The sequence below is a fragment of the Colias philodice genome, chromosome 19 (genome assembly GCF_061535455.1).
Source record: "Colias philodice isolate Cphi_HAF_F1 chromosome 19, ilColPhil1 Martin Lab GWU primary, whole genome shotgun sequence".
Taxonomy (NCBI): domain Eukaryota; kingdom Metazoa; phylum Arthropoda; class Insecta; order Lepidoptera; family Pieridae; genus Colias; species Colias philodice.
In genome coordinates, this window is record NC_143104.1 from 3565049 (window position 1) to 3589026 (window position 23978).

At 34.1% G+C, this 23978-nt stretch overlaps 3 protein-coding genes across 3 annotated transcripts in view; all 3 read left to right on the forward strand.

Moving 5' to 3' along the window:
- The first annotated feature begins 325 nt into the window (after window positions 1–325).
- Window positions 326–23489, forward strand: LOC149479874 (uncharacterized). Its single transcript, XM_089707587.1, has 2 exons — window positions 326–398; window positions 22496–23489. The coding sequence occupies exon 2, from the start codon at window positions 22497–22499 to the stop codon at window positions 23487–23489; it is 993 nt and encodes a 330-aa protein (XP_089563713.1). The 5' UTR covers window positions 326–398; window position 22496.
- On the forward strand, window positions 9807–11285 carry LOC149479875 (uncharacterized). Its single transcript, XM_089707639.1, has one exon. The coding sequence runs from the start codon at window positions 9807–9809 to the stop codon at window positions 11283–11285; it is 1479 nt and encodes a 492-aa protein (XP_089563765.1).
- Window positions 11800–23978, forward strand: part of LOC149479876 (uncharacterized) — a 55945-nt gene continuing 43766 nt past the window's right edge. Inside the window, exon 1 of the mRNA XM_089707588.1 lies at window positions 11800–13264. Coding sequence (XP_089563714.1) covers window positions 12062–13018 — 957 coding nt within the window. The 5' untranslated portion in view covers window positions 11800–12061 and the 3' untranslated portion in view covers window positions 13019–13264. The remainder of the gene's footprint in view (window positions 13265–23978) is intronic.

The following is a 23978-nucleotide window of genomic DNA, read 5'->3' on the forward strand; positions in this document are numbered from 1 at the left end:
TGAATTCTTAAAACATTAGTAAGTAATCTGAAGGTAATCTGATTGTAAAATGTAACAAACCATTGATTATTTGACTCCAAAACAGACAATACGGCTTGCTGTTCTTAAAAGTTAGATAGCGATATCTCTGAAGATAATAGACAAGTTAACGTCAGTTTGCCATTAATCTCGGATGGCCACTCTGCTTCTTGACAATTTTGACTAGATGGAAAAAGAAGTATACAGCAGGATTTGATTGGATCAGATTTACCACGCCCAGCCAAAGCGCCGCCTACGTTAGCTGGGCGGACGTCAGTAAGTTGTGTTTAAGTCAGTTTGGACTCGGCTTTAGGGGAGACAACATTGTTGTTAAGTTACGTCGCTGGTTCAAGTTTTGTGCAGCTTTCGGCGGGATTCAGGTTTGTACAATATTTGTGTAAGCTTATATTTATTTATTGTTTTCATCGCCTGATTCTTTAATTATTTGTAAGCTTAAAAGTGTAGAAATATTACGGCTCCTTGTAAGCCATTTGTGTCAAAGAAAAATCTTATTAAATCTAGGATAAATTAAAAAAGAAGAAAGCAAATTAACTTAGTAGGCTTTTTTTGTTTAATTGATGCCATTTTTATCGAATTGTTTTTTTTTAAAATGTTTGTGGTTGCAGTGCAGGGTGATTTTCTTATTCAGATATGAAATTTATAATTACCTATGTAACACATAGGTACTTAAGTTACTTAAGTGGGCTTTTTGGTTATTGTAATATAATTTAATTTTTAACAATATTTTGTTTTTCCGAACTTTCTTAATCTTATTTTTGTTCCGTGTCTTTAAAAAAGACAGATACCTAGTAGGATTTATTTGTTAATTGTATTTTTTTATAATATAGTGTAGACGTACGTATTTAAACACGTTTATTAAAACGTATTTTTTCTCTTACAAAAAAAGAAATACCTAGGTCTACAAGGTAGACGTACTTTACAAATTACAACAAATATTTTATTAATTAGTTCCGATATTTTATTAAGGATTTTATAGGATAACATCAATTATTAATTATTATTATAGATTAATTATAGATCTCGTAACTGTTGTTGTTTATAATTATACAGTTTGTTTATTATTTTTATTAGTCAAAAAAGCATACGATACCTTATAGGTACCTATCATAGAGGATAGTGATCACTTAAGTACCTATTTATAATTCTCATTCCCAAAGTTACCTTTGGATGGTAGATCTACATAATTTATGAAACTTTTTTTTCATCATAATAAAAAATATTCCAATATCAGATCTTAAAATGAGTAGGTACGCTGCTGCTACTTGTAAAAAATTCAAAGAAAAGTAGATGCTTGAATAGATGTTAACATCTATAGCTGTCTATGCAAAGCGGACACATTTTTTACTCTGTGCGCAGAGTAATGGCCGGCAGAGTTTCCCGCGAAAGAACCGTGAAAAAGGGAGGGAAATGCACAATTAAATTATTAAGTGACAGCTGCCGCGGGCTTTTTGCTTGCGGTTGGAGTGGTTTCAGCTCGAATTTTAATACGTCGTCACTTTGTCGCATATTTTTATGACTATCACGAGTTACGTTTATTTTTTTTAAGTAAAGCTAAGAATTTTATAGTTTTCAATTTATATTATTCATTCGTAATTTATGTTAATACGTCATGATAAGCAGATAGCATAAAAGATTCCGTATTTTTGAAAAATAAAAATTGTTTCAACTTTGAAACAAAATGTAAACGATTGATAATAGAGTCGTATAAACGTAATTCCCTTGAAATTATACAGATAGATTTTTTAAACCACTTCCAAACAAAAGTGATTTGCAGCAATATTGATTTCTACCCACATCAATCCAAAACAAAAGAAAATTCCCCACGCTGCCCAAAAATTAGATGAGCCAGTATGCAAATGCAGTGTCGGGAGTGAAATGCTAATTTCCGTGGGAGCTCTTCAAACTTTTTAATCTCATGTGACGTGTCCCCCCGCACTTGACAGGGGGATGATTGAAAGCAGCTCATTTGTATTTTTTATTACTTTTTAATTTTCTTCCAATTTTGCCGAGTGCTCGGATACACTTCATTTCGTCATTTTTCCCGTCTGCGGTTTCGATTTTGTATTTGTTGTCGTGTCCCTTGTAGTAATTGGTAGATAATTAAAAAATTGTAGCTTCGATCGTAACGTTGATATTAGCTACTTACCTAATATTTAAAAGGAAAATCTCGTCTGCATAAATATGATGGTGTAGAGCGATTTCTCTATGACACGACAAGTTTAGAAAATATTTATTACCTGCGAGGTGTAATTGTAATATCCACTACGTTCTCACGTAACCACGTTCACTTAATTGATTCCCTATAGAAAATAGTTTCAACAATTTTTGTAGTAATTTTTGATTTGTTACAACATGCGAATACAATCAATACAGTCAAAATAAAAGTATAGCGTAGGTATGTTTAATATGTATAGAGTTTTAGATAGAGTTTGATCTTTATTGGATCTTGATCATTATTTTTATGAGATATAAGTACATAATATGTTGTTTTGTTTTATATAGGTATAAAAAAGTCTCTAAATGGTGAAATAATAAATTGATATATTTTCTCTCATATTCCAAAAAACAAGTACCTACAACTGGGTCAAGCTCTTCTGTCTCAATTGAAATAGATACCTTCAAATTCAATTGCATTGTTATATCCCCATTTCTAATGTAACACTATCCTCTGTACAGATGTGAGAAATAAGTGCGATTCATACAATTTCAATGAATACGCTTTATTATTACTTTATATCGTCGGTCATCAATATTTTTTTGGAAGTATTACAAGAAGGTAGATGCATTTTGATTTTAATAAAAGTTCTAACCTATTGGTTATGTATAGAAATAGGTATAGTCAGGTAACAGTTAACAAAATATTTTATACATTTCAAATCCTATCCTAATTCCTAACTACCTAATATATTGTATTATAATATGTATTATAAATGCGAAAGTTTGTGAGAATGGATGTGTATGTGTATGTTTGTTACTCTTTCGCGCAAATACTAGTAAACCGATTACTATGAAATTTAGCACACATATAGACGGTAACTTGGATTAACAAATAGGATAGGTTTTATCCCGGAAATCCCACGGCAACGGGAACTATGCGGGTTTTTCTTTGAAAACGCGGGCGAAGCCGCGGGCGGATAGCTAGTATACCGACTTAGATATTTAAAATATTTTAATAATCGCTTTCTAGTTTGAAGGAAAGCGACTATATTAATTATATGACCATTGATTAATATTTTTTTTCATATGATTGATTATTTATTTTTTCCTGAAAGGCTGGAACGGACGGACGGATTGATTATTCAAAGATAATTCTTAGTAGGTACCTAACATCTTTATAATAGTCATTTTTCAAGCATTTTATAAACAAATGAAAAATGTTAAATTCAAATTCCGCCTGACGAGTTTTTTCTATTCTTTAAATTTTTAACTTGAAAGAACAGAAAAAAATGGTAAATGGTAAAGGCTTCTTGGTTCCTTACATCTTGGCATTTCAATAATGTTGAGGCGCGACTAATCAGTCCATGTACCGTGACCACCGATCGCGCTGTGACATTTGTTACACCCCACAAGCCACATTCGTTTGGTGGTAATTTACCGATTTTTTTTGTTTGTATGAAATATATTCGGGTGGATATTCACTAATAGAGCTATTTGTTGCTTTCTATTTTTTGTGTGAAGATGCCATTGTGGTTAAATTATAATTGGTAGTTTCTAATAGCCGCGCATTTGTTTTTCCAGCTACAAAAGTTGGTAACATTGCAAGAAGACACAGTTTATCGGTTATGTTCATTAAATTTAGCAAGTGTGAAACATCTTTTACCTACCTATTTTATCATGAAAATATGCCAGATAATAAGACAGAAGAAGAAGATAAAGGAAAGGGCTATCAAAAAACTTGTTAACAAAAACACTACAGTGGAAAAATGACTCTATTATAGGGAAAAACTGTTAGAAATGACGTTTTGTTTCCTAGTTTCCGTCTGATTCTGTCACAGACGCACAAATCACTGATCGGAACATGCCCCTTTGTAAATAACACGAGGTTACGTAATATAATTATATAGCGAGGGTCTCACCCTACGATTTTTAGCGGTTTTGTTCTCTGCCACTAATTTCATTCGATAAATACGTGTCGACGTCTATGATTATGCGCTTTGCGACGTGTCAAATTGCTAACAATGTTATAGCACGCTATAGGTTTGACAGCGGATGTATTATTAATGATATACCCTGATATACCCTGCTGGATTAATGAGAAGCAGAAATATAGTGCGGTGTTAAAGGTGACGGGAATTTGAAAAAAATATCGATGTTTAAAAAATATTAATTGGCCCTAAATAAATAAAATTAAAACCTAGCCCCTAGGTACCTCATTTATATCTATTTGAGTTTCCTATTTTTTAACATCATTAAACTGACTTTCACATTCTTGTCTACTTGTAAGTCCAATATTTTTGTGATTAATGACAATCGTTAGAAACAGCATAATTTAACTGTAAAACAACACCCCTTTACAAAGCAAAGTTGCACCCACCGATATTGAAGGTGGTAACAAAGGACAAATTAACAAGAATCTCTTTTAAAAACAATTAGGCAATAATGAAACGGATCCAAGTTGACGGGCTTTAATTAGCATCGGAACGGCGGGTGGTTTCCGTAATTCCGATATCCCCTAGCGTCTTTCAAACAAATAAAAGTTGGATTAAAACTCCCGTCTGTTTGAAAGCGGAGTGATGAGATTGCTTGTTATTTTACCGTGGCGAGTATTGATATTGGAGGTATTTTTTACTAAGTAGTTATCTTCTTGGAAATAATAGAGACGATTATTAGGAAAACACAATATTATGTATTGTGATATTATGTACTAATATCTCTAGGAAATAGAATATTGAAAGAGTGGATTTTATTTCCTAAATGTAAGTTCTTACACCTATAAATGGACTGGACTGCGGCAACATTTTGGAATGACCGAACTTCCTCTATGGGTGAAATGTCATAGTCACAATCAAGAAACTAAGAAAAGATGCATAGGTAGGCATGCATACCTAGAGATAAACTACGATAACATGGCGCGCCCCTCCAAAATTCAAAACGTTTGAAAGTATTTGTGAAATTCATAATAAATAATATAATATAATAACAAAAATTAATAATTTAATTATTATATTATTATAAATAATAATAATATAATATTTAAATATTTGTATTTCACTACACACATTGAAACAGTAATTTGGAGGGGCGCGCCATGTTATCGTAGTTTATCTCTACTGCTAATCGTATCAAAAATGATAATTCAATTTTTTTTACTACCTATTTTAATAAGATAAACATATAACAAAGACAAGACAAATTGATTGTAATCCTAATCCATTAAAAATGCTTGCAGCGGCCATATTGTTTTTCTCGAATTAGCTTGCGACGCGACGTCTTGGGGTGGAAAGAATAGCGCTAATTAATCAAGAGTCGCCATCCACTGATTTCCATGGAGACAGGAGATCCATAGACTATAGAAATCGGCCGCGAACTTCAGCTAATGCTTTCCTTTGTGGAACGACAATCATAGCGGATTGAATTTTTGTTTGCTCGCATTTCGGTTTTATTAAACATCTCCCTAGCAGCTTGCGGTTAGTCGTAATCCCTCTGAGATTAATGTTTGCGGCCATTGAAGCACGCGTTTTGTTCTTTTCAACTTTTAAGTGAACGGATTATGAGGATTTTATTGGACGGATGGTGCCGGAGGAATGTAACGTGTTGAAATGCAGTTTTAGGTGAAAATTGTGATGTGGCGTATCCATTTAATCGGCTCTCTTATTGGTCTACATTCTATAATATACTAAATAGAGACTGTCGAAATACTACTAAATACGTATTGGCAAGCTATACTAGTTATTATTCTGTGGTATTGGCAATAAATAGTCTACATTACAACTTACAAGGTATCCATATTAGTTACCTTCTATTGACGGTAAAGGTTTAGCAAAAACATTAAATAAAGTACATTTAATTTTATCTAATACCTGTAGATCATAAATTCTAACTATCCAAGAATAAGTAATATCGCACCGTATGTTTGTAAGCCGCCCAGCAATATTAACGTTGAGATTTATGCGCAGAAAGTTTTTAATATTTATGGGCGCGCAATAAATTCTTAGCGACGAGATTTCGTGGGGAAAGGTTTATTATTTCCTTGTTGGGGGAGAATCAACAAGTTTCAAGTTGTTTTTGCTTGGATACGCGGCAAGTTATAACATCAATATTTAAATGTCGAGAAAGGTTTAAAACAATCCTTAGAATCAATTTAAATGAGCCTTGTTAATCTTCTTAACACACACCTGACACACCAAAAAGAAATCTGTGGTATAAGCTACTGATAAATATTTATAAACCGTTCGAATGTAAATAATAATCGCTATAGATTTAACGAACCTATCGGCGGCCTTGGTCAAATCTATCCTGTTGCTGTAAACTTTTCTTTACTAAAAAGAATCACAAGCTTAGATATATTTACACCAACAGCATGCGTGGCAGTCACTAAATACTTCGGTCATCAAAAAATATAGTCACGCATTTCTATACTTTCAATAAAACGAAAATAAATTAATCAACATTTAGCAGTTTATCATTCAATTCAAAACTTACAACCCTTGAAGGGAATCAATTCGCCGTGTGCTCAATTCAGATCCCTTACAAATTACCTTAAGAGCATTCCATTACATTTCATCTGCGGCTGACTTACAATCATTATTAGCTTCAGACAAAGGATGAAGGATTAAGATTCAGGGAGATATTTCAGATGAGATTTGAGTCTGTCCGCAGCATTGTTATTTAAGATGGACGATGAAATTAGTGAGCCATTTCATAATTGTGATTTATTTGATTGATGCTTGAAGCTGTTTGTATTTTGTGTAACGATATTTAATTAAATGTAAGCCCTGAATATTGATAATTAATTTACATAGTGAAAATATATTTACGCTCTACTGTTTTATTTGTAAAAAGGAGAGGTCCACTTTTTATTTTATGCTTTAACCAAAAAGTTGTGATGACTATTGAACTACTATGTATTAGGTAATTTATTTATAGCATTCATCGCTAAAATAAATAAATAGTCATTTTGGCTAAGGTAGGTAATTCGATTGCTTCGCGTTCAGAAATACTTATTTTAAATGAACAATGGCAATATTTTATTCCTCATTCCTGTTAGTAATCAACTTTATACAAACGTTAATAACGGTACATTAAAAACTCCATAACTCGTCTGTTTGATGTTCTGAGAGCTGAGTAACATTTCCCTTGCCGACACTCCTCTATTGTTCTTGGGGTGACAAGTGGGTACATTAATTCAATTCCACTATTACTTCAAACTATGAATGATTTGAAACGCGATAGGCGCTCAATTTTCATCCCAGTTATGTTAGAATTATAATATTTCATGCTATGGTTATATTATTCATAAAATTTGTTGAAAAGATTTATATTTTATCTCATGAGTTACAGAGTAATTTTTCGTTATATTTTTTTGCACGCCTCATAAGCGAAGCGTTGAGGTGTGTCTACGCCTGTTAATTTATAATAGCAATCGCGCGCGCACCGACATGGATTGTCATTTTTATTTATTATTTATTGGCCGGGTAGAATGTATTTTTTAACTCATAAAGAAACCTTTGTACAAATGGGGCGTTGGTGTTGAAAATAAAATCTTTATACAAGGAATATTGAGTTTCCCTAAAGAGATTCCAGTTCCCATGCCTAAAGCGGGAACAATTTGGCGACCGTGACAGGACGAAAACGGATTTCACCGCAAAATACGAGTTAATTACAAAATATCTACACATCTACGCAACATTGTTTCTGGAATTGACGACTTCAATTTGGGACTGATTCCTGTCGAAAGGGATAACCTGCTTGTCTGAACAACGATACAGCTAAAGTGTCGTGCCGGAGTGCAGCTCATAGTACCAAGTTAAGTGCAAATCCTTAATTCCAATAACACATTCCTATACCTAACCTTATAACATAAAATTTACGTTCATAATTATCCAAAAATTTCCTATAATTTCGCTTCCATTTGTGTAAAACAATTTAAATTATAGTAATATTGGTTTATCAATACCTATTATCATTTCTTTACGCCAGATTCCCTTGCGGGATTGGCATGTAAATCGCAATTCATTTGTTCCAAATTAAATTCATTTTTTGTTAACAACAATCTCGAATATCATAGCCCTTCTCGCTTATAAACTCGACTTCGCCGAATAATTTCAGGAGCCGTCTTCTCAGGCGACTAAATATCGCTTGCACGATCTTCTGCGAAGCAGCTGCGTGTGAGCAGCAGCCCGGCTACCAGCGGCAGGTTCCACCAGGCGAGGAGCGTGAGATAAGCATTTTATTTCTTCCATAATTTTATCAAGCTTGTTGACGTGCATTTAAATAATTAATTAATCGAAAAATAATTACATAATTTCAAAATAATTACATACAATTAAATTTTAATTTCATAACAATATTCAATTAAACTATTTTACAAAATGTCTACGGAACCTAATCTAAAGTTATTAAGAGATTTATATTCAAAAAGGTCTGCTATTAAGGGCCAAATTACAAAATTTAAAAATTATTTGGACAGAATTAGTGAGTCCACTTCAATGGACGAACTATTAATGGCTGAATTTAAATTGAAACTTAGCAAATTTGAAGCATTGTCAACAAAGTTTGATGTGTTGCAGACTGAGATTGAGGTTCTTAATTCTGAAAATATAGATTCTGAGATTGATGAAAGAGACGACATTGAGAACGATTTCGTCCAAGGTATTGCTTCTGCTAAAATAATGATTAAACAATATGATAATTTATTTAATGACAACGAAAATCGTAGGAAATCGATGGGCAATGAAGACTCTTTCCATCAAGACTCAAATGTTAAATTACCACAAATCGAAATCTCAAAGTTTGATGGTTCATACTTCCGTTGGCTTGAGTTCCGCGATACATTTTCAAATTTAGTTCATAAAAACAAAAATATTACTGATATACATAAATTTCATTATTTAATTTCTTACCTTGAGGGTGATGCGGCACGGATTGTCTCTAATCTCGAAGTGTCAACAGCAAACTACCAGGCAGCCTGGACGCTACTTTGCGACAGATATAATAACAAAAGGCTTCTTGTTGATCATCACTTAGATTCTTTACTTAATATTCAATCTTTAACTCGTGAGTCAGACAAGCCACTACGTTTTTTAGTCGATCATGTTACAAAAAATCTTCGCGCCTTGTCTAGCCTGGGTCAACCTACTGACTATTGGGATGTACTTATAATATTTATTTTGTCTTCTAAATTGGACAAATGTACTCTTGTTAAATGGGAAGAGTATCGAAATACTATTGATGACATTCCAACTTTGCAACAATTTCAAAGATTTTTAATCAACCGTGCAGATGTGCTAGAATCTTTAAATCGCAATAAGTTTGGCACTAATAATGAATCCCAAAATAATTCTAAATTACAATTCACGTCACGTCTCTCACAACTAAATTCACAAAAACATAATAAATTTAATACAAATAGAAATACTAATTCATTTTCTACATCTAATCAAAATAAATTAAACGTTTATCTTTGCATAATTTGTAACGAAAATCACAGAATTTATGACTGTCCTACATTTAAGTCTAAAAACATTCAAGATAGGCTGTCGTATGTAAATAAATATAAATTATGTCGAAATTGCCTCAGACAAGGGCATCCTGTCAGTCACTGCCACATGGGTTCATGTCGAAAATGCCAGCAAAAACACCACACTCTCCTCCATAATTCTAATGATGACGTCACTGCCAACTTCAGCACAGATGAGCAAGTTGAACCAAGCGAATCTGTAGCAGCATTTTCTAGACAAATGTCCAAACATGTTCTCCTATCTACAGCATTGATAGAAGTTTTTAACCCAATTAATAAGCAAGTAGAAAAGGTTCGTGCTCTCTTGGATTGTGGCAGCCAGTCTTCATTTGTTACTAAATCCCTGCAACGAAGAATGTCATTGAGAACTTGCCCATTGCAGGCAATGAATGTCATTGGCATTGGCAATAATTCTTCTAATACAGTGCACGAAAGCTGTTTCACTCAATTAAAATCTCTAAATAGCAACTACAGCGTTACTCTTTCATGTCTTGTTCTCAACGAATTGACGGGCCGCTTACCTAAGACGCCAGTTAATATTCAAGGTCTCAAAATACCTAATTCTTTAACTTTGGCGGACCCTGAGTTCTACAAGCCAGCTCCGATTGAAGTTTTAATTGGAGCAGATATCTTCTGGGACATTCTAGAAAGCGAACAGCTTTCTTTAGGTCCTAATAATCCTAAATTGCAAAATTCTAAATTCGGCTGGATAATAGCTGGCCCAATCAACAATTCTCGTAGTAACGAAATTCATTGCAATCATGCCATAAATACAAACCCTACTTCTAACGAAATTCACAAAATGCTCACAAAATTCTGGGAGCTTGAAGAGCTACCCCAAAAAACTGTTCAAAGTCAAAATGACATAACATGCGAAAAACACTTTCTAAATACCACCACTCGCTTAGAAAGCGGCAGATTCTGTGTGAAGTTACCCCTAAAGGACTCACCTGACTGCCTCGGCGATTCATACTCTCAAGCTAAAAAACGATTCCTAAATCTTGAGAAAAGATTTAGACGAAATAAAGAACTAAAATCAAAATACATTGAATTCATTCGTGAATACGCTGATATGGGCCATCTATCTGAATCACCTACTCCTATTCCAAATCCATCATATTTTTTGTGTCATCATGCTGTCATAAAAGAAAATAGTGAATCTACCAAACTCCGAGTAGTGTTCGATGGCTCAGCCCCCACAACCTCAGGCTTCTCTGTCAATGACATCCTCATGGTAGGCCCAAATATTCAAGACTCTCTTTTCTCCATTTTAGTGAGAGCTCGGCACCACAAATTCATTTTGACCGGTGACATTGCCAAAATGTACCGTCAGGTCCAAGTTGAGAGTTCAGATCAAAATTTGCAGCTCATATTATGGAGAGAAGATGAGTCTCAGCCTCTGAAAACTCTGCGACTGAGTACTGTCACTTACGGTACCGCAAGTGCCAGTTACTTGAGCACGAGATGTCTTTGGCAGGTTGGAGAGGAATGTGGGGTCGAAATGATCAAAAATATTATTCAGCACGACTTTTATGTCGATGATCTGATCACCGGCTGTGATGATTGAAGATCAACTTAAATACATTCAAAATTCAGTTTCAAACGCTCTAAATTCAGCTTGTTTTCCTCTACGAAAGTACAAAACTAATTCAAAAAACTTATTTCAAAATTTACACGAAAGTAATACAGAACATATTTTAACAATCAGTGAGTCGTTGAGCACTCTCGGACTTTGTTGGGATCCATCGAAGGATGCCTTCAATTTTCCAATCGAAATTCCACTTCATAGTGACAAAATCACAAAGAGACATATCCTCTCAAGTTTATTTCGAATCTTCGATCCTTTGGGTCTTTTGAGCCCGTGTATTATTCATCCAAAGATGTTGCTCCAAAAATTGTGGCTCAAGGGTGTTGAGTGGGATGAACCTGTGTTGCAGGATATCAAAAATGACTGGTTGGACAGTGTAGATAATCTAAAATTTCTTTCAAAATTCGATATTTCTCGCAGAGTTCTTTGTGATTCACCAAAAATCATCGAATTGCATTCGTTTAGCGATGCATCTCGCGCTTATGGGCTCAACTTAACAAAAAACACGAAGAAGACTTACCTGAAGTCAAGGTCCATACAGCCGTCGAATCTGAAATTAATTTTGATTTTAAAAAATATTCTAAATTTACAAAACTTCAAATAACTTTCACTTACATTCTACGATTTTACCCAACTCTAAAAACAAAATAAAAATAATAAACTTACCGGCATTTTATTAATTGAATAATTAAATTATTCTTTTCAAAAACTGCGTTACCTGCACTCGTCTTCGTGGTCAGACCTATAATCCAAAAATGGCTGACTTACCTTCAAATCGCGTCAACGTTGACTTTCCCTTCAAGTCTGTTGGAGTGGACTATGCGGGCCCTTTCTTCATTCTAAATCGTAAAGGACGCGGTGCTAGAGTAATTAAGTGCTACTTATGTTTGTTTGTGTGTCTGCGTTTCAAATGCATTCACTTAGAGGTCGTGTCTGATTTGACAAAAGATGCTTATATTATGACACTTCGCAGATTTGTGGCACGCCGTGGAAAGCCAACCGAAATATTTTCCGACAACGGTAAAAATTTTGTAGCTGCCGCGAAAGAATTAAATAGTTTTCTAAAGGCTAATCAAGAACCTCTGTCTGAGTTTGCTGCTCAGGAGGGAATAAAATTTTCTTTTATCCCCGCTTACGCTCCTCACTTTGGTGGAATATGGGAGGCCGGGGTTAAGTCCGCTAAATTTCATATAAAGCGAGTCATGGGCAATACTCATCTCACATTTGAGGAACTTTCGACATTGTTTGCTCAAGTGGAGGCCATTCTCAATAGCCGTCCTCTGTGTCCCATGTCATCTTCCCCCAATGACTTCCTTTCCTTGTCCCCAGGGCACTTCTTAATCGGAAGACCATTGAATGCACTGCCGGCTCCTTCGTTGGATAACGCTAAAGAGAGCTCCCTGGATAGATATGGCAGACTTGAACAAATTCGCCAACACTTCTGGAAGAGATGGCAGAAAGAGTATATCTCAGAAATGCAACTACGAACCAAATGGAAGGTTGACATATCAAAAATAAACGTCGGAGACCTCGTATTGCTTCAAGAGGATAATTCTCCACCACTTTGTTGGCGCATGGGGCGTATCGTTCGATTATTCCATGGAACAGACGGCGTTTGTCGAGTTGCGGACGTCGAAACTACAAGAGGCTGCGTTCGAAGACCTTTGGTTCGACTGTGTCCTCTGCCCACTTCTGAAGACCTTCAAGCTTGAAAATCTACGCTTTTCACCGGGGGGAGGATTATGTCTACGCCTGTTAATTTATAATAGCAATCGCGCGCGCACCGACATGGATTGTCATTTTTATTTATTATTTATTGGCCGGGTAGAATGTATTTTTTAACTCATAAAGAAACCTTTGTACAAATGGGGCGTTGGTGTTGAAAATAAAATCTTTATACAAGGAATATTGAGTTTCCCTAAAGAGATTCCAGTTCCCATGCCTAAAGCGGGAACAAGGTGGGTACTACTGTCACTTCGCGCAAAATATCTGATTTTTCAAACTTAAAATGTCTTTATGTATCATACATTGCACTTGTAAGATAATACATACACACACATATTAAGAAAAAACACTATTTTTAACATTCATGATATTTTTGATGTCATTTTTGTTATTTAAACTAGTTAAAAAACATTTTAAAAAAGTTCTGTCTTGGACGTCCGTGTGTCTGTATGTGCGGATCCTTTTTAGGGTTCCGTAGCCAAAATGGCAAAAACGGAACCCTTATAGTTTCGTCATGTCCGTCTGTCCGTCTGTCCGTCTGTCCGTCTGTCACAGCCGATTTACTCGGAAACTATAAGTACTACAGTGATGAAATTTGAAGGGAATATGTGTTGTATGAACCGCTACAAAAATATGACACTAAATAGTAAAAAAAAGAATTGGGGGTGGGGCCCCCCATACATGTAACTGAGGGATGAAATTTTTTTTTTCGATGTACATACCCGTGTGGGGTATCAATGGAAAGGTCTTTTAAAATGATATAAAGTTTTCTAAAAAACATTTTTCTTAAAGTGAACGGTTTTTGAGATATCAGCTCTCAAAGTCGTAAAAAGTATGTCCCCCCCCCTCTATTTTTATAACTACGGGGTATAAAATTCTAAAAAAAATAGAGGTGATGCATGCTAATTAACTCTTTCAACGATTTTTGGTTTGATCAAAGTATCTCTTATAGTTTTTGAGATAGGTTGATTTAACTGTAATTTATTATATTTGCTGCTACGGAACCCTTTGTGCGCGAGCCCGACTCGCACTTGGCCGGTTTTATTCTTGTTAACACGATAGCGACTGAAATACTTTACTAATCGAGTCTTTTTTTTTCTCTTACGCTTGAGTATGCTCAGGAATAGAACCCTTTCATTTTTCAGGGTCTGATTCGATGTGATTTAATTGTTATTAAATAAACAAAAATAATAATTAATAAATAATTATTAAAAAAAAATTATGAGGCGTGCACTTTTGGATTTTCCAAACTATTTATTATTATCTGTAACCCGATTCTATAATCTATTTCAATTCACAAGCCACCTAAATTTAAGAAAAAAATGGTTCGAAATTCAAACTCGACACAACTTTTTTTAAATGAGAATGACGATAGTTTTAAGTCATTCAGCCTAGTGCGGTTGAGTGACATCGGGATGTACACACTACACGCTACATATAGATATGTAAAGGGATGTCCACACATCCCGCCACGGCAAACAATGGCTTTCAGTCCGTTCCCGCAGCCGCTATTGTCACGGGATTCGCTGGGTTTCATTGTGAATGCACTGTTTTAGAGTACCGTTTAAATTGCGAGTAGATAGATTTTTATAGTTCGAACGATTTTAAATGACTGCAGTTCGGATACAGTTCAACCGTGTAGAAATCTTAAATTATCTTGAATTTCTTTATTAAATGTTTATTGGTTGCAGGTATGTTTTTAATCTATTCTACAATTAAGTAACATACATACTACTTTATAGCAATGATTTTGTACAATTAAATTTTTAGTCACAAGTCAGAAAAATATTAAAGTTATAATATTCTCAATTATTGTATATTTTTAACAATGATTTTGTATTGTAAAATTTTAGTCAGAAGTCTATTGAAAAAGTTTTACGTAGTCAATAAAACTCGACTAAGTTGAACATCTACAATATGTTAGTCGAGAGCATTTAAATCACGCAGACGTGCGAGGCTGACTGGAGCACCAGAGCAAACATAAGATTTAATCTAATTCTCACCGTGTTTGTTTATTTCATTTGTAGTATTTAGTCAAAGTCTGGCAGATATGTGAATTCATGATTCGTATTAAAGGTTACTATTGAGTTGATTTTCTGGAATTTTTTTTTATCTTTAGCTAAGTTATAGTACTCGTAGGCCATATAATATGTACCTACCTACGTACGCTATATGGAAAAACAAAAAAAAGTAAAACAAAGTTCAGTAATTGATAAAATTTACTTCGATGTCCATGTTAAAATAAATTAAATATTCACAGCTTGCTTGGTCTATCTTCATAAATTCGCAGATTCGGAGTTTCTAAATTTTAAAAGCAAAATGTTTTAAAAACGTTGAAATTTCAAAAATTCCTGTTCCCCATGCTATGTATATCTCAGGTTTCGATATCGGATACACGTATTAGCTTTGAACATTTTGTCTATTTGCATAGCTCCAAGGGAGCCGTGATGGAGCGGTACACGCTAACCCACTCAGTGTAGTCTATCGTGACACGTTGCAGATTTTTGTATTCCAATAATATATGGAATATTCCGTTCTGTATCGTGTGCTATTTGATTATGGTTGTGAATTTAAATCAATGGATTTGTATCTGTGTGTTTTGATGGTTTCCCTAAACTATGAGCTTATTCGAAGCTCTTATGTGGATGTGTGAGTTTGAAATTTTAATGGTTATATCTATAATGTAAGCAGTTATTACCTACTACACCAATTTTATAACATAAGTAAGTAATTAATTACAAAAAGATACGGTACAAACATAAAATGGAAAAAAATATTCAAACAAACTTCAGCTTTATAATATTAGTATAGATACTCTAAATAAGCATAGTTACTTCACCGTGGACCATAAAAACAAGAGTTATTAATTTTGCCCGTTATTGATGTTGGATAACAATAAGAAGTAGCCCCTGGGCAGTGGGTGGCGCATTTGTGTAATTGTGAGGGGACATTACTGGATGAGATGACGGTATTGTTTCTCAAAGACATCATAGAATGCATATAACTGTATATTGCTACTTGCTAGTGTCCCGGCAAACGTTACTCTACCTTATTCTTAGCACTGATGTGTATGAATGTTCATCCTAACTCTTATCACTGAGGCGTATGAAAATAGATGTTGACCGATTCTCCGATCTATTCAATCGGTACACAAAATTTTTTGAGAATCGGTCCAGCCGTTTTGGCGGAGTATGGTAAATAAAATTACTATTGGAAAATGTATTCCATACCTCGCGTAAGCGTATTTAAGGATGTGCTTTACTCTCCGTACTTATAATAGATTTATAACTTAAATAAATTGATCTAAATGTTTAGAATATTATACTTAGGAAGTCTCCGACTCTAAAACTAGGAAAACCTGTATGTGAAGGGGTATGGTAATCAATAAATATGGATATCTATTATCTAATTTAGAGGATTGACTAATACTCTCCTCCTTATGTGAAATTTATAAAATTCAGGTAGGATGTTTTGATGTGAATACATAATACAACATATTGATATAGGTAAGTAATGTATTTTAGGTACCTAGGTATTCATTTATCAAAGCTTTTAATGTTTTAATGGAGTATTTCGTATCAAACAGTAAAACATTAAAATCCATTAATGCATTTACACAATCATACGAAATTTTAACTCAAAAAGTACAAAAACGAAATGTAATTTAAAACCATTATGTAGACGTAAAAATCCACGTAGCTACGCCGTAGCACCGTAGCTACCTGTTCTACGGCTACGACACAAAGTAACCGCGCGCTGAATACGACAGAGAACTACGAAATGGATAAATAATGGATGCGGCATTATACAATTATTATGATTAAATGACAAACAATTTTCGTTTTAGCTGTTGCAATTATCATCTAATGCTGGGTGCAACGAATGCAATTGTGTCAAACGTTTATGAAACATTTGACAAGAATGAAATGCGTTTCAATTTCATTTTCAATTCTTTGTCATTTTAAAGCGTTACTGGTACAGAAACAGCAGTTAAATTACATATCTAATAATTAAAGTAGGGATTATGAAATTTAATGATAGGTTTTTGTGTTCAACTTGCATGACGATTTAACAATACAAAAGCGGCGTAGTTATCATATTTTGGCATTTTCTATACTTTAGGCAAGATAGTTACATTAATTGTTTAAAATTTTTTCCGTCACCAGGCTATTCATCATATTCCTCTTTATCAAATGACTAAAACGTAAGTTTAATTATTTGGAAAATTGTTATCTTGTTTGTTATTTTGTACATCAATGTGCTTGCTTTGATGGAACATAGACGACAGTTTGCTTTTGTATAGAGATACGATAACGCTTTTATTAGGCTCCGTACCGAGAAAATAAAATAAAAGTAACACTCGCGACTCAGCCTCGTAAAATATTGAGGAAAATAGCGTGTTGGGAACAAAACAGACGGTTGACGGAAATTCTCTGCTGTTTCATTTTAAAAATCTATAAAATAGTGGTACTTTAATAAAGTATAAAAAATGTATTATTTGGTGGAAATCGATAGCCGTGATGTAGTACATTAGTAGAGCTGATGGCTTCAATTGTGAAGGCGCGTATAAAATCGTTATATTTCTATTAAGAGAGATATTTCTACTACAATCAGTAAGGAAAACATTGTGAGGAAATTGTCTTATTGTATTTGCGAAATTGGATAACATGTAACATAAATATGTCCAACGTGGAAGATTAAAATTACATGCAAATTTATGCTGATGTTGATAAAGATGATGATGATGAAATACAAGAAGTTGATATCCATCTTTTACAATGGTGGAATTAAGTACACCTCAAAATATCCGGTTCATCAAATTTTGTAATACACAATCACGAGGGGTGTATTAATTAATTAGAAACGATAACTTGTTATTTCGCCTTTGATTAAGACGAGCGTCGTTGTAAGATTTACTAAGTATACATAATTAAGGGAATTGAGCGTGTGGTGTTGATGATAATTATGTGTAAGTTTGAATATATTAAGTCGTGCTGTAATTTTATGCGAATACGATGTAAGATAATTATTAGAGAGCGTTGGTTTTAGTTTTAAAATTTGTTTGAGTTAACTGTATTATAGAGAAAATCAATACATATCTAGTGTATTGATGTTCACTAAAGTACGCCAATAGTATTGATTGAATTATTTATTTATTATGATTACTAAGAAATAAGAATCACATCTCCGACTGTACGTATCTTTTATTCTAATTATCACAGACGGAATATTCTATATTCTATTATTTACCATCGAGTGACACTTCAATACATACATTTTATGATAAAAAATCTCCATTTCCTAGATTTAAAGAGTACGCAGAGAATCATTCACACGCTATCGCTCATTCAAGCGTCATTACATTCGTTCATTCTTCTCTCGTGTATATACCTAATCGCTTCAAAGATCTGCTAGGGAAATTGACTACATCTGTACGCTTCACTGATAATGGAATATCAATGTAATTTATTTTCCCTTATTTGCTTACTTTATATCTATTCGTATCTTGTAAATGTATTTGAGGAAATTATAAAAATATTTCATATACATTTTATAGATGTGTATGATGTATAATTGTATGTGTGTTTTTCAATACGTTTTCAGAAACTTGTAAACTAATTTCTTATTTGTATGAATTTATAGATAGAAATCAAAATATTAAATGAACTCTTGCTTTCTTTTGGATGTTAAAAAATTGTGGAACGCGAATCAATTGAAATATAAATAGAAGTCAAAAAATAAAAATTGTATACTCTGGACATGTTTTTCCATCTCTAATAAATGTTAGTTGATTTTTATTTGCATATCCACATCGATCCTAGTCTAAAAAGAATAAAATTCACTTTATGTCTGTAGTCAATAGCTGTATCTGTGTTGATGTTTTTTCTAACTTTTTGTGGCGTATCCGGTTAGTTTGTTTAGTGTTATGACATCTGCATGCAAAATTATTATAACAGTGATTTCGTTTAAGAGTTAGATATCAAAAAGCCATGAAACCGATCCGAACCGAGTTGTGAAATATAACTTCCCACATTTTTTTTGTATAATGAAATATTATGGTTATTTATACTTGATATTCTAATAAAGTATACGATTTTCATTTCTAACATATTAATGAGAATATGCGAGGGTTAAAAAAAAAACTATTTATCAAAATATATGTCTAGGTAATTTTTTTTTGTGCTATCTTAACTGAAGTTACCTTTACTCAAGTTTTAATTACAACAAAATAGAATTAGATACCTTCTAGAGTCTTATACAGACAATGCCCAAGCCATAAATCATAATGTTTCAACCGTCTGTCTGAGTAAAGTACACTCAGTCGGATAATCGGGTACGTTTAAAAGCTGTCACCGGCTTAGCTCCCCCACCACCCTAGGGGGTGGCACTTCACGTGCGTTTTGACGCGATTATCATACCCCGACGACGGTATCTGAGCGCAATATTGTTTGCGGCCACGCTGTATAAGGGTTGGATGCGGCTTAATATTGTAGAAGGATTTTATGTTGGGGTATTTCTTAATACGTAAGATAAAAATATTTGTGTGGTTCGTAGTAGCAGCCAGTAAGGCTTTTGTTTTTTAATTGTAATTTTTAGTTTTGTTGCTATAAAAACTAATAAACATTAAACAAAATTCAAAGCATAAAACAGTTACCTGGATGCGGATTCAATCCTGAAAGCCTTTTTTCTATAGGTACTTCAACTTATTGTTTACAATAAATAAACATATGATTAGCATGAAATATGTAAAAAAATTATAAGGATTTTTTTATTTTTGGATCTTTGGTTATTGTGAAAAAATACGTATTATGTTATTGCCTATTTGTATACCTATATACAAGACTGTATATTATGTATTAAAAGTCTATCCTAATTACATGGATTTATAATCATAATTTCACACACAGCAACGAATCTTTTCAAATGGCAAACAAAAAATTCCTAAATTAGAACATCCAAAGTATCGTACATCCCTCGTACTCTTTAACCACCCAGCCGCGAGCGACGTTTTTGAATCTGTGCTTCCTTTGTGACGGTTTTAATATGGAAATTAACGTTCGCTGCCGTGTGACAGAACACCTCCACAATCATATTATTTAGCCGTAAAAATGCCACGCCATTAGTCTTTATGTCCATGGTATAAAATTCAAAATTGAACGCCAATCTGCGGTAAAATCAGTGTAATATAAGGATTAGACCGCGATAATTAATTTTTTATACGTTCAATGTTTTGTGGTTTTAAAAGCTCTTAGGGATCAAGCGAAAAGGACGCTTATTTCACTAGAGCAATAAATTCATTTGTTAAAAAAGAAAAAAAAAAAAGAACGAATTTCGAATTTTGAAATAAATTAAAAAGTAACTACCTATTCTAAATTGTTTCCTAAGATTGTTTCATGATTTTTTTCCTATTAACAAAATACATTAGCATTTTTGGTGTACTCTGGCCAGAAGTACATAAATAAATATGAAAAAAAATACTTATTTGTATTTGTAGATTGTACACACATTTCGTACAACTAAAGCGCGTCACACACGGTGAAGATACTATAATATTTTATCTTAAGATACTGTTATATTTTATATTACAGTATCTTAACGCATCCGGTATCAGCGTTTGGACCATCATTTTTCTCTTTGTCATTGCGTACTAAGACTCCTGTAGAACCGCCATCCTGTTACAAATGACCCACAAAATTTCGCGTCATTTGTAACAGGATGGCGGTTCTACAGGGGTCTTAGTACGCAATGACAAAAAGAAAAATGATGGTCCGAACGCTGATACCGGATGCGTTAAGATACTGTGATATAAAATATAACAGTATCTTAAGATAAAATATTATAGTATCTTCACCGTGCGTGACGCGCTTAATATTATAACCTATTCGTTCCTCATATTGTAACGGAATTACAACGTCAACACTCGCAAACATATTCCACATTCCGCGAACATAATACGACACGAATTACGCTTTAAACGTACATTTTTATACGAGGGTGTACGTCATATTTGCCTACCTACCTAAGATTTCATCGCTTCACGCTTCTGAATAGATAGCTCTGAAATTTATTGTACAGCTCCCCTACACCTCCCCCTCCCTTTTCCATTGTCACACAAATCCGATGTATCGTATCGTTTTCACTTGAAAATCGTTCAATGATATGGTAATGTGACATTTAATTCGTATCATTGAGGGTTTATTAAATGAGAGCGTGGGTGCGTATCCTTTGTCTGATCGACTCGTTAAGTTTACATTGTATAATAAATCTGGGTACTTGTGTGATTTTGAATGTGTTGTAAAATCTGGATTGGTTTTTGAAGTACTTATTATTACGGTGTTTTAATGTTATTGATGCTTGTATTCTTGGTGTTTATTTTAAAAGAATGCTGCTTCTGAACTGAATCTATCTTTGAATACTTTTGAGTAACATTTTTTTTGCATTGAAAGATGATTGAAAACTTGAGCTTTCCGCTCGCGACCCAATGATATTTTATGTATGTATGTATAATATGATTGTCGCGACTGCGTAGCCTAAAAGTACCTACCTAAATGATACTCTAGCCTCTTAACTATATCTAGATACAAAAATCATATCTTAAAATATAGAATTTTTACGACAGCGACGAGCGACATGAAAGACAGTCAAACAAACACAATTTATAATTTTAGTAAAGATAAATGTTCAAAAAGCTTACTTACACTGGCAGCTGCAGCACAAAGAGCAGATAACTTTTATGCATATTATATCTTTGATACAACAACGAAAATTTCATTTTTATACCAAATTTGAGTCCTTTTTAAGTTTTCGAATATAATTTATTGCACGCCTCATAAGCGAAGCGTTGAGGTGGGTACTACTGTCACTTTTTTTATAATATACAGAGCTTAATTTCATAATATAAGATTTCATTTAAAGTAAAAGTTTGATCAAAAACATTAAATAATTATAAAAACGACCAAAATGTTGAATGGATCTCTGCGTATACAAATTCAAATTCGAACTGAGACAAATTCAAATACGGATATATTAATAAGAAGAGTGTCGAACCAACGAGCTCACGAAACGCGGATGTATCCGAATATTGCCAATAAAACCGCGTTGAGCTGAAAAATCGATGTCGACAGACGAATGAGTACATCACTATACGCGAGTTATAGCTAAAACAAACATCACTCGGTAACAAGATGACGGGATTCTATCGTATCAAGTTTATGATAGGGAAATAGACTGCGGATCTTCTTGTTATGCTATAGCTAGATTTAGCATACTAAGGTGTATGTGTATTTTGTATGCTGTCTGTTTTCTTCTAGCAAATTTAATCACGTATCCTAATATTATAATCCACTTAAAAATTTCTATGTAAACCTTAGTAAATGTCGAAATAAAGTTGTTTAGCTATTGTCGAATTTGCACATTGAGCAAAAAATATTTCATCCATTTATTAACGTTTTTGTTTGTTACAGAATGAGTTCCGTTCAAGAAGAGAAGCTTGCAGACGGCACCCAAAAGACCCATGTGCGGGAACTGCGGAATACTGAACTCGTATCCCGGCTTTTAGCGGCAACTCCCCCATATCTCTATAGCGCTTTACCACTTCAACCTCATGCATTCTTCTTCAGTGAAATGCTGCGTTCCTTCGTCAATGCACGCCAAGGCTGCAGACCGCCTCACTTCCATCGTCGCTTCAAACGCCGCTCCCACAAATATTTTGCTGAAAACGAAAATGACTGGAGACGGGAATGGCCAAAACAAGATGAAGAAAAAAAGGAAGAGATCAGACCTGAAGTACCCCTTGAACTCACTGTAGATAAACAACCTAGAATCCATTGTGATCCATCCCCTAGAAGGCTGTCACCGAAAGCTGAGCCGCCGAAATCAAGTGGCAGTCCAGGTCCACCCGGCAGACAGTCTACATTCGTTGACGTTGGTACAGAAGAACTGCCAAAACCGTCACCTTGTGTAGGTAGAAATATTGAACCGACTGTCTCACCGTCTAACCTGATTCTTCCACCTCCGCCACCTATGTGGTATCCGCCACTTTACAATCCACAGTTTGGCGTTGATCCTCTGAATTTCTTTATAGATCTGCGTGTATCCGGACATATTTATGATAGAAAAAGAGCTGCTGAAGGCATGGAACCAAGCGCACCTGAATTACGTCCGGAAGAGTCTTTAGAAAAACGATTGGGCAAAGATTTTGGACAGCGACCGCGGCATTTATCGGCTTTCTCTATTCCTGTCCGTGGCGCTAATGCTGGTTTAGACTCGGACAAGTATTTTGAAAGAAATACTGATCATATTGGCAAGTCAAATGGTACGTCGTACGTTATGAAGAATCTAAAGCGTTTATATGATGATTTATATGCTCACGAACAAAGAGGAGACGCCAAAATAAGTAAACTTGATAATCCAAAGGCAGAATCGTCTGATGTTGAAGATGAGAATATCATTGATTAACGCATTTTCTTCGTTAAGTTAATAGTATTCATTAGTATTGAGTACGTAAGTTTTTATTCTAGTCAAAAATTACGTGTAATCTTAAAAATAACTTCTAGTCATATTATTGTACCTATGTTATTATCAAAGCTTTTTCATATTGCCGTTGAATAAATTTAAATAATGTCTAATGATAATTCGATTCACTATTATAAAGTATAGATAAGAAATCTGAAACATTTATTTTAATTGCAAACATAATTTATAGATACCAATTATTAAAGTACTTACGGATTAAAATAAGGTGCTTAAATTTTTTGTCAACTTGAAGTACCTACCGACCCAATTTTCATTTCTCAATCTGTAATTGATACCAATGGATAGGTGACACAGTGCGAGCAACTAAAGCGACATGACAGTACAGCTACTGTGCTTGTGTGTTGCAGAAGACTGTAGCTACTGCACCAATGTTAAATGTACTTCGCATACTTTATCCTACGTATTATGTCT